The sequence below is a fragment of the Artemia franciscana genome, chromosome 13 (genome assembly GCF_032884065.1).
Source record: "Artemia franciscana chromosome 13, ASM3288406v1, whole genome shotgun sequence".
NCBI classification, from domain to species: domain Eukaryota; kingdom Metazoa; phylum Arthropoda; class Branchiopoda; order Anostraca; family Artemiidae; genus Artemia; species Artemia franciscana.
In genome coordinates, this window is record NC_088875.1 from 34,372,476 (window position 1) to 34,386,791 (window position 14,316).

Genomic DNA, 14,316 nt, shown 5'->3' on the forward strand with positions numbered 1-14,316 from the left:
TCAGAAATTAAATAAATAAAAAGCAAATTTTTCAACTGTAAGTAAGGAGCGGTATTAAACTTAAAACGAACAGAAATTATTCTGTATATGAAAGGAGTTGTCCCCTCCTCAACGCCTCGCTCTTTACAATAAAGTTTTTTATTGTTCTAAAAAGGAGAGTTGTGAGAAACCAGTCAAACTTTAGCGTAAAGAGCGAGGCACTGAGGAGGGCACAACCCCTTTCATATACGGAATAATTTCTGTATATTTTTTGTTTTGATCCAGTAAAAAAAAAAACAACTTGTTTCTCATTTAATCTCAAAGAGAAAAATACATAAAACTGTACTATCCTTCCGAGTTAAAAAGTGTGGTTTAATGACATTGGTTATTTAAAGTAAGGAGAGATTACTGTCCAATTCTCCCGTGTTAAAGTGTGCTTTAACAACATTTGTTAATTAAAGCAGTTAAAGCAAAGACAAAAGAATGAATTACTGTCCTAATATTCCGTGTTAAAAAGTGTGCTTTAATTGGATTGTTTAGTTTAAGCAGTTAAAACAAAGAGAAAAAGAGGCTGCTAACCTATCCTTTCTTGCTAAAAAGTGTGCTTTAACAGCATTCGTTAATTAAGGCAAAGAGAAAAAGAGAGATTACTGTCCTATCCTTCCTTGTTAAAAAGTGCTTTTTAGCAGCATTGATTAGTTAAAGCTGTTAAAGCAAAGAGAAAAAGAGATATTACTGTCCAATTCTTCCGTGTTATAAAGTATAACAGCATTGGTTAGTTAGAACAGTTAAAGCACAGAGAAAAGGAGAGATTACTGGCCTATTCTTCCGTGCTAAGAAGTGTGCATTAATAGCATTGGTTGGTTAAATCAAAGAGAAAAACAGAGGTTACTTTTCAATAATACCGTCTTAAAAAATGTGTTTTGATTCCATTGATTTATTTTGTAATGTTGCGGGTCACACTTTATTTTCAGGATTGAAAAATATTAAGGCTCCAGATGCAGATAGTTTAGTAAATGAGCTTCTTCAATGAGGTTATTCAATGAGGTTCTTCAGCTCTGAGGTTAAAAAGAAGTTACTGATGATTATGAATATGATTTTTGAAAAAGGAGAAGTACCTAGGGATTTCAGGAGAACCTTAATTAAACCACTGTATAAGAAAGGTGACAAGAGTGAGTCTAGTCTCTGTAGGTAGAAAATTACTTAGTAACATGAAACTTTTTAGACTGAGAGATGCTGTAGACAAAGTTTTCAGAAAAGATCAGTACGATTTTAGAGAAGGTTGAGGTTGTGTCGGCCAAATTTCCACTCTTAGGTCAGTAACTGGGAAGTGTTACTTCCCAGTTAGTGGTGTTACTTCCAAGGGAAGTTAGTATTACTTCCCTTGGTTTTATAGATTGAGCAAGGGCTCGATTATGTGGATAGAAGAGCTTTAGCAAAGGTCTTATCCTTGTATGGTAAAACAGACAAATACATTCAAGTGATTAGTGTTATGTATGAGATAAATTAAGAAATGAGGTTAGAAGCTAGTTTCATACTAAATTAAAGCAGGGTCGTGTTCTATAACCTAATTATATGAATCATGTTGATGGATTTTGTCTTAAGAAGCACAGGAAAGGCGATGAGAGACCACCGAATTCAATGGAGAGGAAAAACTCTGCTGATGATTTAAGCATCCTAGATTTAGAGGTTTTACGAGTTCAAGGTGCTACAATAGGCTTAAAAATAAATGTTAAGAAGACTACGTCACTAGAGCTGGGATCAATTGAAGATGAAAATTTGACGTTGGGTAACCAAAAGATTGATCGGGTGGGCAGCTTCACATACCTTGGTAGTATTATTAGTAAGGATGGTGGGGGCAGTAAAGATGTTAAAAGTAGAGTAGCCAAGGTTCAGGGTGTTTTTTTCACAGTTAAAAGAAGTTTGAAGGAATAGGAAGATAAATCGGCAAACCAAGATTAGAATATTGGAAGCTACAGTGATGACAGTGGTCAAATATGGCTCTGAAGCATGGGCGCTCTGAAAAGCGGACGAAAATTTACTAGATGTTTTCCAGAGAAATTACCTACGGATTGTTCTAGGTACCCGGCTGACTGACCGCATTTCAAACAGTAGGCTGCACAAAATTAAGGTTCAATCTCACTTTCTAGGGCTACTATAATGAGAGAAAGGTTGAGATGGCTAGAGCGCAGTCTGCGGATGAAGGACGACAGATTGCCGAAGACTGTCCTTTTTGGCTAACCATAAAGGGCTAAATGGAAAGCAGGTCTTCTGCAATTGGGGTGGGAGGATGTCATAAAGAAACATTTAAAGGAAATGGGAACTTCCTGGAAGGATATAAAGAGGGAGGCTTTGAACAGATTGGGATGGAGGAGGAGCGTATGAGGCTGTGTTGGCCTCAGGTGGCTTGCTGCTTCGCTGAATTGTCAGTAGTAGCAGCAGTGTAGTGCTCCTTTTAATAGTCAAAAGTGACTCGAGGTTAACCAACCCCCTCCCAGGCCCACCATTTCCCCAAACACATCCAGTATTTTATAAAAAGAATGGCCATATATGCTTCGGAGGGGGCTAATTGGATTGATGACCAGAAGTTCTATTGCCCTTTTTAGGAGTGGAAAGTGATTGGAGGTCAGCTACCCCCCCCATGCCCATCATTTCTCCAGAGACATCAAGTCAAAATTTTGAGATAGTCAATTTGTACACTATAGTTGAAAGGTCTGAAAACTATGTCTTTGAGGATGACAAACCCCCACAGGCCTCAGGGCAAGGGCTATAAGTTTACGTCAAGGGGTCATATAAGGTTTTTATAGAAAAAAAGTTGTTATATAAGCTCATCCCCCATTGCAGTTCCTGGCTGAAGGGCCTTGAAACGGAGATCAGCACCGCCGGTTCGGACCTTGGCTCTAGTGCTGCATCCTGTACCTTGTTTTTATATAAGCTTCGTAGGGGACTTATTGGATTGTTAATAATAAGAAATTATAGCATCATTTTTAGGAGTCAAAGTGATTGGAGGTAGCTACCGTCCCCCTCCTGCCACGCCCATGTTCCCTTAAACACACCCAGTCAAATTTCGAGAAAGCTATTTTATACAGCGTAGTTGATTGGTCTAGAAATTATGTTTTTCAGGATAAGCCCCCCCAAAGCCCCGGGGCAATAGTTGTAAGTTATACCCTGGGCATACAAGGTTTTTACAAAAATAGTGGTGGTATAAGCTTCGAAAGGGGCTTATTGGATTGGTAATTACAAAGGTCCAGAAATTGTGTCTCTGAAGATGAAAACCCCCCTCCCCAGACAGCCCTCAGGGCAAGGATTTAGGTTCTGTCCTAGAAGCATATAAGGTTTGTATTGAAAGGGTGGTTGTATAAGCTTAGGAGGGGGCATATTGGATTGGTAGTCAGAAGTCCCAGAGCTCTTATTACAAGTCAAACTAATGGGAGGACAGCTACACCCTCCCTACGCCCATCATACCTCAAAACACACCCAATCAAAGTTTTGAGATAGCTATTTTATTCAGCATAGTTAAAAGGTCCGGAAACTGCGTATCTGAAGATGACAACTCCCCAAAGCACTCAGGATAAGGTTTATTAGTTATACCCAGGGGCAAAATAAGGTTTAAATGGAAAGAGTGGTGGTATAAACTTCAGAGGGGCTCATTTGATTGGAAATCAGAAATCATGGTGCCCTTTTTTAGAGTCAAAACGATCGGAGAGTAACTAGCCCTCCCCCCTTACGGTCCCCCCAGGGTTGTAAGCTATGCTCCGGGCCATATAAGCTTTGTATGGAAGGGGTGGTTGTTTGAACTTTAGAGAAAGCTCAATAGATCAAAAATATATAGTTCCAGTTCCCTTTTTGAGTCAAATTAATGGAGGGCAACAATGGCTTCAGGGTGGACACTAGGGTTGTAAGTTATGCCCGGAGCATAAAGGGTTCTTACGGAGCGGATGCTCGTATAAACTTTGAAAAGGATGGGGCTCATTCGGTTGGAAGTTGAAAAATCTAGTGCCCTTTTTAGAGTTAAAAGTGACTGGAGGGCAGCCAGCCTCCCCTCCACAAGCCTATCATTCCCCAAAACACATCCGATCGAAGTTTTAATAGAACTATTTTGCTCAACATTATTGAAAGGTCCAGTCTTTATATCGTTGGGGACGTCAACCTCCCCACAGTTTTCAGGTTAAGGGTAGTAAGTTAGGCAATTCGTTCATTGCTTACATATAGTACATATTATTGAGAAAGGTATGCATGTTTGAACTTCATTTTTCAAAAACAAAGAGAGAAAAAGGAAAGTGCTGAACTAAGTCGATTTTGCACTTTCAGGAAATGACAAGGTAGATGTCATTCTACCTAAAGGGAATATTTGTATGCTACTACAACGGCTACAATTACCACAAGTCCCCAGCACCACGCCGACAAGGAAAAAGCCAGCTGCAATGGGGTCAAAAATTCTTTCGCACCGCCACCGGTGAGATGTTGGTGACACGCCGCCGGCACGATAATAGTTGACCGCAAAAATCTATATTTTGATCAGTCTTTCTCAGATCCCAGCTTTAATTAACAACAGATTTCAAGATAGCCATCTTGTTCAGCGTAATTGAAGGGTATGGAGATTATGTCTTTGCGGATAACAACCCCGCAGAGCCCTCAGGGCAATGTTGTTAGTTATGACCTGTGGGCATATAAGGTTTTTTTTCATAAAAAGAATGGTCATATAAGGTTCGCAGGGGGCTTATTAGATTGGTAAACAGAAGTCCTAATGCCCTTTGTCGAAGTGATTGAAGGGCAGCTAGCCCTTCCTCCCCCCGCGCCTACCATTTCTCCAGACACATATAGTCAAAATTTTGAGATAGCTATCTTGTTCAGCCTAGTTGGAATGTCCGGAAATTATATCTTTGAGGATGAAAACCCCCCAAAGCCCTCACGGCAAGGGTTGTAAGTTAAGCCCTAGGGGCATATGAGATTTTTATAAAAAAGGTGGTCATATAAGCTTCGGAGGGGCTTATTGGAGTGGTAATCAGAAGTTTAAGAAGAATAAAAAGTGATGGTCTACTAGAGGTGGTATAAAACTAAATTAAACACTACTATTTGTCTTCAGATTTTTAAAAGGGTGTATGTTTTTAAAAATTGCTGAAAAAGTTTCTCCAGCACACAAATAACAGGCTAAACTATAAATTCTTACAGAAAAAACGAAAGACTCAAAGTATTATTTTAATTTCCCCTGAAAAGATCATGTCAATATAAAACGGAACAGAAATTAACTATAAAAAACTTTTCCACAGAATAAGTTTTTCAAAAAAAAGTAAAGAACTCCAATAAACCAAGACTGAGCAAAAATAGAATCAAATAATCATCCAAGCATGTATTCATATGCTGACATTTATTCCTTAAAATGTTAATGATATTTTATTTATTAAAGTTGGAAAAAAAATTCTTCCAAAAGAAATATATATAAATACTAGCTGTTGGGGTGGCGCTTCGCGCCACCCCAACACCTAGTTGGTGGGGGCGCTTCGCCCCCCCCCCAAGCCCCCCCCCCGCGCGCGTAAGTCGTTACGCGCCATATTAGTTACGCGGCATTGTAGTTGTGTCCCTGTGTCCCACCTGTGAATATAGATAAAAGAAAAAAGATTTCTCTTTTCGTTATAGATATATATATGTTTTTAACTACGTAAAACTTGCGAATATACAACATTCTTCGATGTCCCATTGTCTGTGCATATAAATAGATTGTCAGGTTTACCGACTCTTGAACATGCAACATAAAATTGTCCATGGGAAAAACAATCCGTATTCAGATCTATATCTCATTATTCTAATGATTGCCCTTGAGCTTTGTTGATAGTGATTGCTAATCAAACATTCCCTGTGTCCCGGTCGTCATTGATATTCCCAGTATCCCGGTCGTCATTTGTGTCCCAGTGTCCCAGTCTGTAATTTCTCTTTGAGCGTCCCGTTCGTCATTTATATTCCCTGTGTCCCGGTCGTCATTTGTGTCCCGGTCTGTAATTTATCTTTGAGTGTCCCGGTCGTCATTTATATCTCCCGGTCGTTATTTGTGTCCCAGTGTCCCAGTCTGTAATTTCTCTTTGAGTGTCCCGGTCGTCATTTATATTCCCTGTGTCCCGGCTTTTAGTTTTCTTTTTCTCCTTTATTTTTCAGTTTTTTTCTTTTTTTAAGTTTTTTTTTCTTTTAATTTTTTTTTGTAGTTTTTACCTTTTTTTTAGTTTTTTTTCTTTTTTAGTTTTTAGTTTTTTACCTTTTTTTTTAGTTTTTTAGCTTTTTTAGTTTTTTTTAGTATTTTTTTTAGTATTTTCTTTTTAGTATTTTTTGTAGTTTTTACCTTTTTTAGTTTTTTCTTCTTTTGTATTAATGCTAAAGCCAAGGTTCAAACCTGGAGCCTCTCGGACCTAGAACCAGAAACATAACGCTTTACCAACTCAGCTACTTCGGCTTGAATACATTCGCTTTGAGCAGCTTCCTCGGGTGTTGCCATTGTAGGTTCTTCAGTCATTTTACAATTAGAAATTTCTCTTTCAACAATCTTCTTACAATTAAAAATTTGTCTTTGAACGATATTCTTAAATACCTTTGTCCTGGTCGTCATTTATATTCCCTGTGTCCCGGTCGTCATTTGTGTCCCGATATCCCAGTCTGTAATTTCTCCTTGAGTGTCCCGGTCGTCATTTATATTCCCTCTGTCCCGGTCATCATTTGTGTCCTGGTCTGTAATTTCTCTTTGAGTGTTTTTTCTTTTTAGTTTTTTTTAGTTTTTTACCTTTTTTCTTTTTTCAGTTTTCTTTTTCTTCTTTATTTTTCAGCGTCTCTATGAAATACATATCGCCGAACCTTTGTTTTTTTAACTAAAATCTGGTAGGCATTGATGACCTTATCCAAGTCAAAATTCCAAACCCAATCATCATCGCTATCATTTTCAGTTTTGATATGTTTTGACTCTCGCTGTACAGGTGGATTTTCATCTAACTGCGCGGTTTTGCGTTCTTTAGCCGCAAGCCTGTTTTCTTGCTGTTCTTGTGATTCCTCGGCACGCTTTCTTTTCTTACTTTCTCTATCAGCCGCAAGTTTTTTGGCATAGACTCTTTGAGCAGCTTCCTCGGCTGTTGCCATTGTAGGTTCTTCAGTCATTTTACAATTAAACATTTTTCCGTCCACGATCTTCTTACAATTAAAAATTTGTCTTTGAACGATTGTCTTAAATACTTTTAATGACGTCATCGTCATAACAAACATGACGACATGACGACCTGATGACATGACGTCACTCGACACACACACTCACACTGACAACTTATTTTTATATATATATATTGACATAAAAGTAAAAAAGCCGCTAATTTGCGCTTACGTATAAAAGGTAGGCAATAAGAATCATAAAATCTTACTAAAAAGAGGGGGAAAATGTATAGAATAATGGACAAATATTATAAAAAACATACATTTACCCCAATTTTGAAAAAAAAATCTTGAGAAAATTACCTTCTAATTTATCCACTTTTCCTTCTGTTTTTAGAAGAAGCTCCCTTTCATAATCCTTCAGAAACACGGGCTTTTCCTTTATTTTATTTCTTTCCTTTCCCTTGATCTTATCAGAATTCGAAAAAAACTCTGTGTTTTCATCATAAATTTTTGGATCCTTTTGCTTTAGGTATGACAACGTACGGAAAAATTCTTTCTCAACATCTTCGGTAAGAGCCTATAATGGACAAAGAAAATTATTCTCGGAAAGAAATACGATAGAATTCAGCTTAAAAAAATACAGTTCATAAGAAAAAGACACAAACAAAGCGGGGGACCTTTGGGGCGTCACATTTATTCCGTAGATTTCTGCAGTTTTCACACATTTTTTTTTTTGCCGTTATGACGACTCTTGAGCCGTCCTAGCCGAGTGGCTAGCTCTCTAGACTTAATTTCCTGTGTCCGTGAGGAAAGGGGTTCTAGTCCTGGTGTCGATATTTATTTGGTTTAGAATGAGTCAGCAGTGTGAGCCAGAGTAAGCCAGAGTGTGAGCCAGTGTAAGCTCAGCCAGAGTCGACCCAGCTCTAAATTGGTACCTGGAGAAATATGAGGGAAAACACAGCTTTAAAAAAAATAAAGCTTTAAAAAAAAAAAAAAAAATCCGGAACGGTTTGCCTAATTATATTCCTTTGGATGCAGCAACGTTAGGAATGTGAAATTGTCTTTCTCTTCAAACTGATCTGAAAGAGCTTTATTAGGAAACCTTGGACCAAAAACTACACTAATGTATTTGTGACTAGAAGCATATCCCTGAAGAATGACTCTTTGAGCTAACAGGGGAGGGCTTAATCTGGCTTGATATATATTTAGGGATATAATATACAACCCAAGAGCCGTATGTATTCAGACAATTGTATGTTAGGGAGATAATGGGAGAAGACTATTACGACATTTAGTTGGAGTATAATACCTATTAACCCCTTTCACAATGAAAGGTAAATATGTTGACGGTCTATCTAAACACAAAAAGGGGGTGAGGTGGTGGGAATCCACCACCGAAGATAGGTCAAAAGGACCCCCCCTTCCAGAAAAATATTTGTTCAAAAATGAACTTTTTCCCGATTTTGGCCCCAAAAACCGAGAAAAGGTGGCTCAAAACCTCCTTTCCCCTCATTAGGCTCTGGTATGTATGCACATACGGTGAACAGCAAGTCTGTCTCATAGTGCTGACTGTGAAAAGCCTAAACCCTTTCACTAAATTTGCAAAAATGCCAAATTATTCAAGAACTTTACATTAATTAATTATGGCTGCACAAAATAACGAATCTTCCAGACAATTTTGAAAATTTCTCAAGCGGATATTTTATGCAAAACATTTTAAATAGACTTTAAGAATCGTGCGCTGCATTAGCAGCCTTATACCATTGAGGTTAAAAAGCTTGTGCAATAGTCTTAAAGGGGATAACGGTAACCCTATTGACACTTACTCGTATAAAACTTAAATATTTGCGAAACATAAGGGAGTATATTAAAGTTTTAAAATTTAAAACATTAGAGCCCAATGAGGGGAAAGGAGGTTTTGAGCCACCTTTTCTTGGTTTTTTGGGGCCAAAATCGGGAAAAGGTTCATTTTTGAACAAATGTTTTTCTGGAAGGGGGGCCTTTTGACCATCCCCATGAGTTTTGCTTTCGGAATACATAACAGGAAGATTGCCAGATCTCAGCCAAGCAACAAAGGAAATAAGAGTTAGTGCCCAACTCAGGCCGTTCAAATGTCCGTACTCAATCCGACCTCTGTGAGGGGAGGATGTTACCAAAGTCTTGACACCATAAAATCTTTCAGAAGTCATCAAACCAAATCCAACTTAGTTAGAAGTACGACTTAGGGTCCCACTTCTGCATTTTCGGCAGCCCAACGGAATCCGACTACTGTGGAGGGAGGATAGGTTTCCTTAAATATTACCGTCATCTACTAGAAAAGGTTGTCCAACCTAACCCAAAATTTCGGGGAATTAACTGTGTTTTAGTCGTGCCACTTGTGTGATCATGTCCTACCCAATCTCTCAAAGGGAAGCATGAAGATAGACCCCAAATTCTTGTCGACACAACATCTTTAAGAGGTTGTTGTCAGAACTTCAACAAAATTGGTGGGTTATAGGAACTTGCATGCTAATCGTACCTTTCAGGAGTCTGAACTCAATCCACCCTCTGTCTGGAACAGAGAAGGGAGTTAATACATTATTTTCATTTGCAAAGTTATCACCACAGTATTTTATATTCAAATCCAACCTTGCGGGATGAAAGGGCTAGTCTTATATGTGTGTCTTCGTGGATTCCTCAGCAAATCCTACCTATATGGAGAATGAGGGAGCGGAGGGGAGCTTAAATTCCTTTAAAAAGGAGATTAACCAAAAGCGAAGGATTTCAATAAAATTTCGTAAAAAGGGAGATATGCTTTCAGTATTACGTTTTTAAGGGTCTGAGTCCTGATATCTAGACTGTCAGAAGGTATTGATACATCTCAACCAAACTTGATGACAAATTACAGATAATTTCCTTACTATACAAATTAGTTTTTTTATGCTTTTTCCTTTATAAGAAAAGCAGGACATGGACATTCTAGTCATCAGAAGCAAGTTAAATGCCCTAGCTATGCTTTTTCTGAGTCTAGCATCGATTTGATCTCTAAGGTTGATAAGGAAGAGGGTCCTTTACTTCATGTCATGACTACATCAATAAGACCTTGGGACAATTTGATCCCAAACTAGGTGGGAAATAAGTGCAAGGCTCAGAGACGTGCCTTTTTAGGATATTCATCTCACCCCAATCTCTCTGGGGGAGGGGCTTAGGGATTCAAAATTGCTTGCCATCATCCTAATTACTAGACAAGATACCCGAATTTACTTCAGCAAACCACATCGCCAGCCAGAGTTATGGTCTCAGGTATTCATGCTCTATTGGACCTCTATGAAGGAAGGGGCCTAATCTAGTCATTCATAAACGGCAGAATCACTAATTAGATTTCAATTCTTTAAGGATTAATTGACGCACAGAAGCACTTCCTTGGCCCTTAGCACTGAAGAAACAGTTTTTCTTCATTTGTCGATGTTTACGAGTACGGAAGAACTAAGATGCACTATTTACATATTTTAAAATAAAATAGCTGTTCTAGTCATTTAATTATTGAGTTACATGCAATGACCTGCCAGAAGCATGAAGGATTTAGTAAATCAACATGAAGCTCCGAGGAGGGTGAGAGGCTAATCTTCTTTGTAACTAGGCTATACAGCAGTCCTAACGACTTGAAACTCAGCATAATTAAGCAGTAAGAAACCCCCTAATTCCTTTCTCCAAGTCTGATGGGGGAAAACGTTTGATTTATCGATTTCTATGCATTTCCGTAATTAAGCGTGTTAAAGACTTTGTTTACAAATCTGATAATTCTTCAAATACAAAATCTACAGGCAAAAAGTTTTTAGGCGTCAAACAATTGATACTTATTTCCATCCTTTTAGTAATAATTTAAAAAGGCCGCCTTTTGAGAAAAGGGGAATGAACAAATAAACAGATCCAAGTAATAAATCAACAAGACAAGGCGGGGCTGAATTTGTCAAGATGAATAGAACTCTAGAAACGAATTAGATTCTATTCTTAAAGGGGTACTCACTGAATCTCTAGTTATAACTGCATGAAGAAACTACAATCCTTGCTGGAACAGAAAGGGATACAGGGTGTCGACAACAATATTCACAAGTCAATGTCTTAAAACCAAGTAAGCCTACTGACCCAAAGAAGCTATAACTTTGAAGTGCCGCAGATATACAGGGTTAATAGCGTAGTTTTGTGTGCGTTAAAGCATACAAAATGCTTATTTTACACATTTCTCTAAAGCATATGTTAGAGGACGTAAAATATTTTAGAGGACGTATACTCTCCTTCAAGGAACACAGGAAGTATATATTTTGCTTGGCAATGATAACTCACATTACGTATTAAATACTTGGAATTTGCAATGAGAATAAACTTAGTTTGTATAACTTATTTTTGTTTTGATAAGCAATCCAAAATTTTTAATAAAATATCCAGGGAACGATCTGAGGGACGGGGACGTACCCACGGGGGGAGGGGACCAAGCCGCCTCCCAAATCTTAATTTTTCCCGAATTTCAAGGCATTTCTTAGTCAAATTATAAAAAAATGTTTTCTATAATTGCCCTTCCTCCGAGAAAAAAAATTCTGCGTACCTGGCTGCCAAGGAGAGCTTGGGGATAACTTTAACAGTCCAAATGGCAACTCTTATTATATGTTGAGAAAGTGGCGAAATCAGAATCTTTATGGAGAGGAATAGAATCTGGATAACTTTTTTTTTTGGCTCGGCACATGCGTAGGCTAGAATTTGAATGACCATTTTGCAGCTAGAATTAAAATTTGATTATATTCTTTTGCTCAATAGGTTAGTATCAAAAACAGTAAACATTATTAAATTAAACTGCACCTAAACCAAGGAAGGCAGGTTGTTAGTATCCTGATGTCACCTATAAAACTCATTACGTCCTAGAAAAACTATCAAAAGAGTGTGTTAGGTTATCTCCCACAGAAAATGACAATGTCATCCCCTTCTAGCTAGTCAATGCACCCTTATCCCTAGGAAAAATCTCTAGTTATATACATGACAATTTGCTAAGAAACGATGCAAAATCTAAAATCAAACCAGCATATAAAAAGATTTCCATCTTCACGTTTGCTGAGAGGACCCTCCCCCTCTAAAGAAGGAAAATGACAGCCTAAAAATGTGTTTTAGTTTTTTTTTACCCCACCCCAGCTTCCCTGGGAAAATAATGCCAAAATATCCTAGTGGTTGGGGCTGTACATAGATATGCTAGGCATGTTTATTGGCCGACCAAACAACCATCTTCACACTCTGGAAAAATCGCCGAATATCCTGGAACCGCAACCCTGTTACCACCCTAGCCAAGTGGATGGCACATTGGACTTGATATTGTGTGTTCTTTTGGACAAGGGTTAGAGTCTTGGTGTCGCAAATCCTTTGAATTGGGGTGGGGGTCAGTGATGTGATCCTGAAATCTCAGCCACTGAAAGTCTGGGAAACTTACATTTGGACAGATCCCCACGAAACAACTGTATTTCAGAGGCGAGATGAGGCGGAAAACGTCTGGTCCTACTGTAAGCAAGTAAATGCAACCCTGTGACCCCATTTGGGAATTCGTCTGCTAAGATCGGTCAGAAGAGTTTCCGATTTTTTTTTTATGAGGTTAAAAACAAATGGTATTTAAACCCCCTCATTCTTGCATAAAAAAAAAAGAAAGAAAAAAAGGAGGCACATCACTGACATCCATGCAAGAACGCGTTTTTTTTCAAAAAAAGATAAGGGTTCTTAAAAACCAAAATTTTAAGATAAAAAAAAAAAACATGAAACATATCAAACAGTTCGTGGGAACGAACTGTAAATAAGGAGTGATGCAGCTTAATAGTAAACGAAACTCAAAGAAACAGTCTTGACAACAATAGATAACTCAAAAGAATCCAATTTTGATGCTTATTCAAAATATACAAAATCCATCCAATGTCATGTTCCGAAAAAGGAGGGAAACACCCCCAAAGCATCAAGTGATTTTAATGAAAATCACTCCATCAGATTCAGCATACAAGAGTACCCTAATGTAGAGGTTTCAAGCTCCTAAGCACAAAAATAATCTTTTACCAGAAGAAAAATCACGGATGCGTGTTTATAAATTGTTGTTTTTTTGCTTTTTTTTCATGGGTGATCATATCAAACCAGTCGTAGAAGTTAGGGAGAGGCCTCGTTTGATTTGAAATAAAAAGTTCTGGTGACCAAATCACTTTTAAGTGACCAAATACATTGAAGGGCAGCTAGAAAACCTCCCATGCTCATTTTTCCCCAGACCAGCCATTTTGCTCAGCATAGTCGAAAAATCCGATAACTTGTGCTTGAGGATGACTTAGCCCCCCACAGTTCCCGCGAGAAGGGCTGTAAGTTATGAAATTTCCATGGAGGAATTCTTCATGGGAAAAAGGAATTTTCCATGGAAGGGGAGGCGGATTTCCCTGCATTATTTAAAAAAAACGATCAAAAATTAAATAAAAAACGTTATTTTTTTGCAAATTGAAAATAAGGACAATTAAGACTTAAAATGAACAGAAATTATTAGATATATTAGGGGAATCCCCCTCATCAATACCTCGCTCTTTACGCTGAAGTTTTTTTAGTACTTTTAAAAGAGCTATTTTTCTAATTAAATAGGCTTTGTGATTCAAGGGTCATTATTAAAGAATTGGGACACAATTCGAAGTTTAGCGTAAAGAGCGAGGCACTGACGAGGGGCGACTCCCTTCACATACCTAATAATTTCTGTTCATTTTAAGTTTTAATGTTCCTCCTTATTTTTAATTGAAAAAATTTGTTTTTTATTTAATTTCTCAACAGATTCCATGGGATTTTCAGATATAAATTGGAGATCTCTCTCCCTACCCTTTATTGTGCAAACAAATACTATAAACTTATATTGATACAAGTTATTTTAACAATGAGATGAAAATATAACTTAAACTGACCTCAGCATTTTCATCTTCTTCTTCTGATGTGGAATCATCTTCATCATCAAAGGCCATTTTTAGAGCAGCAGCATCTCCGTAACGATCTTTAACTGAAAAATTAACACAAATGCACAATGCAGCTTATGAAGCTAAATGAATACACAATGAAATCAGTGTTGAGTCATTTACTTTCTTTTCTTTTTTTTTGCTTGGTGTTTATGGGACAGTTCTACCCGTGGATAAGTAGCATTAAATTCGTTTGTACTACCTGTGGTATTTTGTAGTTGACCAGGGAACA

At 37.8% G+C, this 14,316-nt stretch overlaps 1 protein-coding gene across 1 annotated transcript in view; it reads right to left on the reverse strand.

The window, feature by feature from the left end:
* The window catches only part of LOC136034852 (protein KRI1 homolog), a 180,631-nt gene that overhangs the window by 146,903 nt on the left and 19,412 nt on the right, over positions 1 to 14,316 (reverse strand). The window contains exons 2-3 of the mRNA XM_065716319.1: positions 14,037 to 14,128; positions 7,465 to 7,681 (exon numbers count right to left, since the gene is read on the reverse strand). Coding sequence (XP_065572391.1) covers positions 7,465 to 7,681; positions 14,037 to 14,128 — 309 coding nt within the window. The remainder of the gene's footprint in view (positions 1 to 7,464; positions 7,682 to 14,036; positions 14,129 to 14,316) is intronic.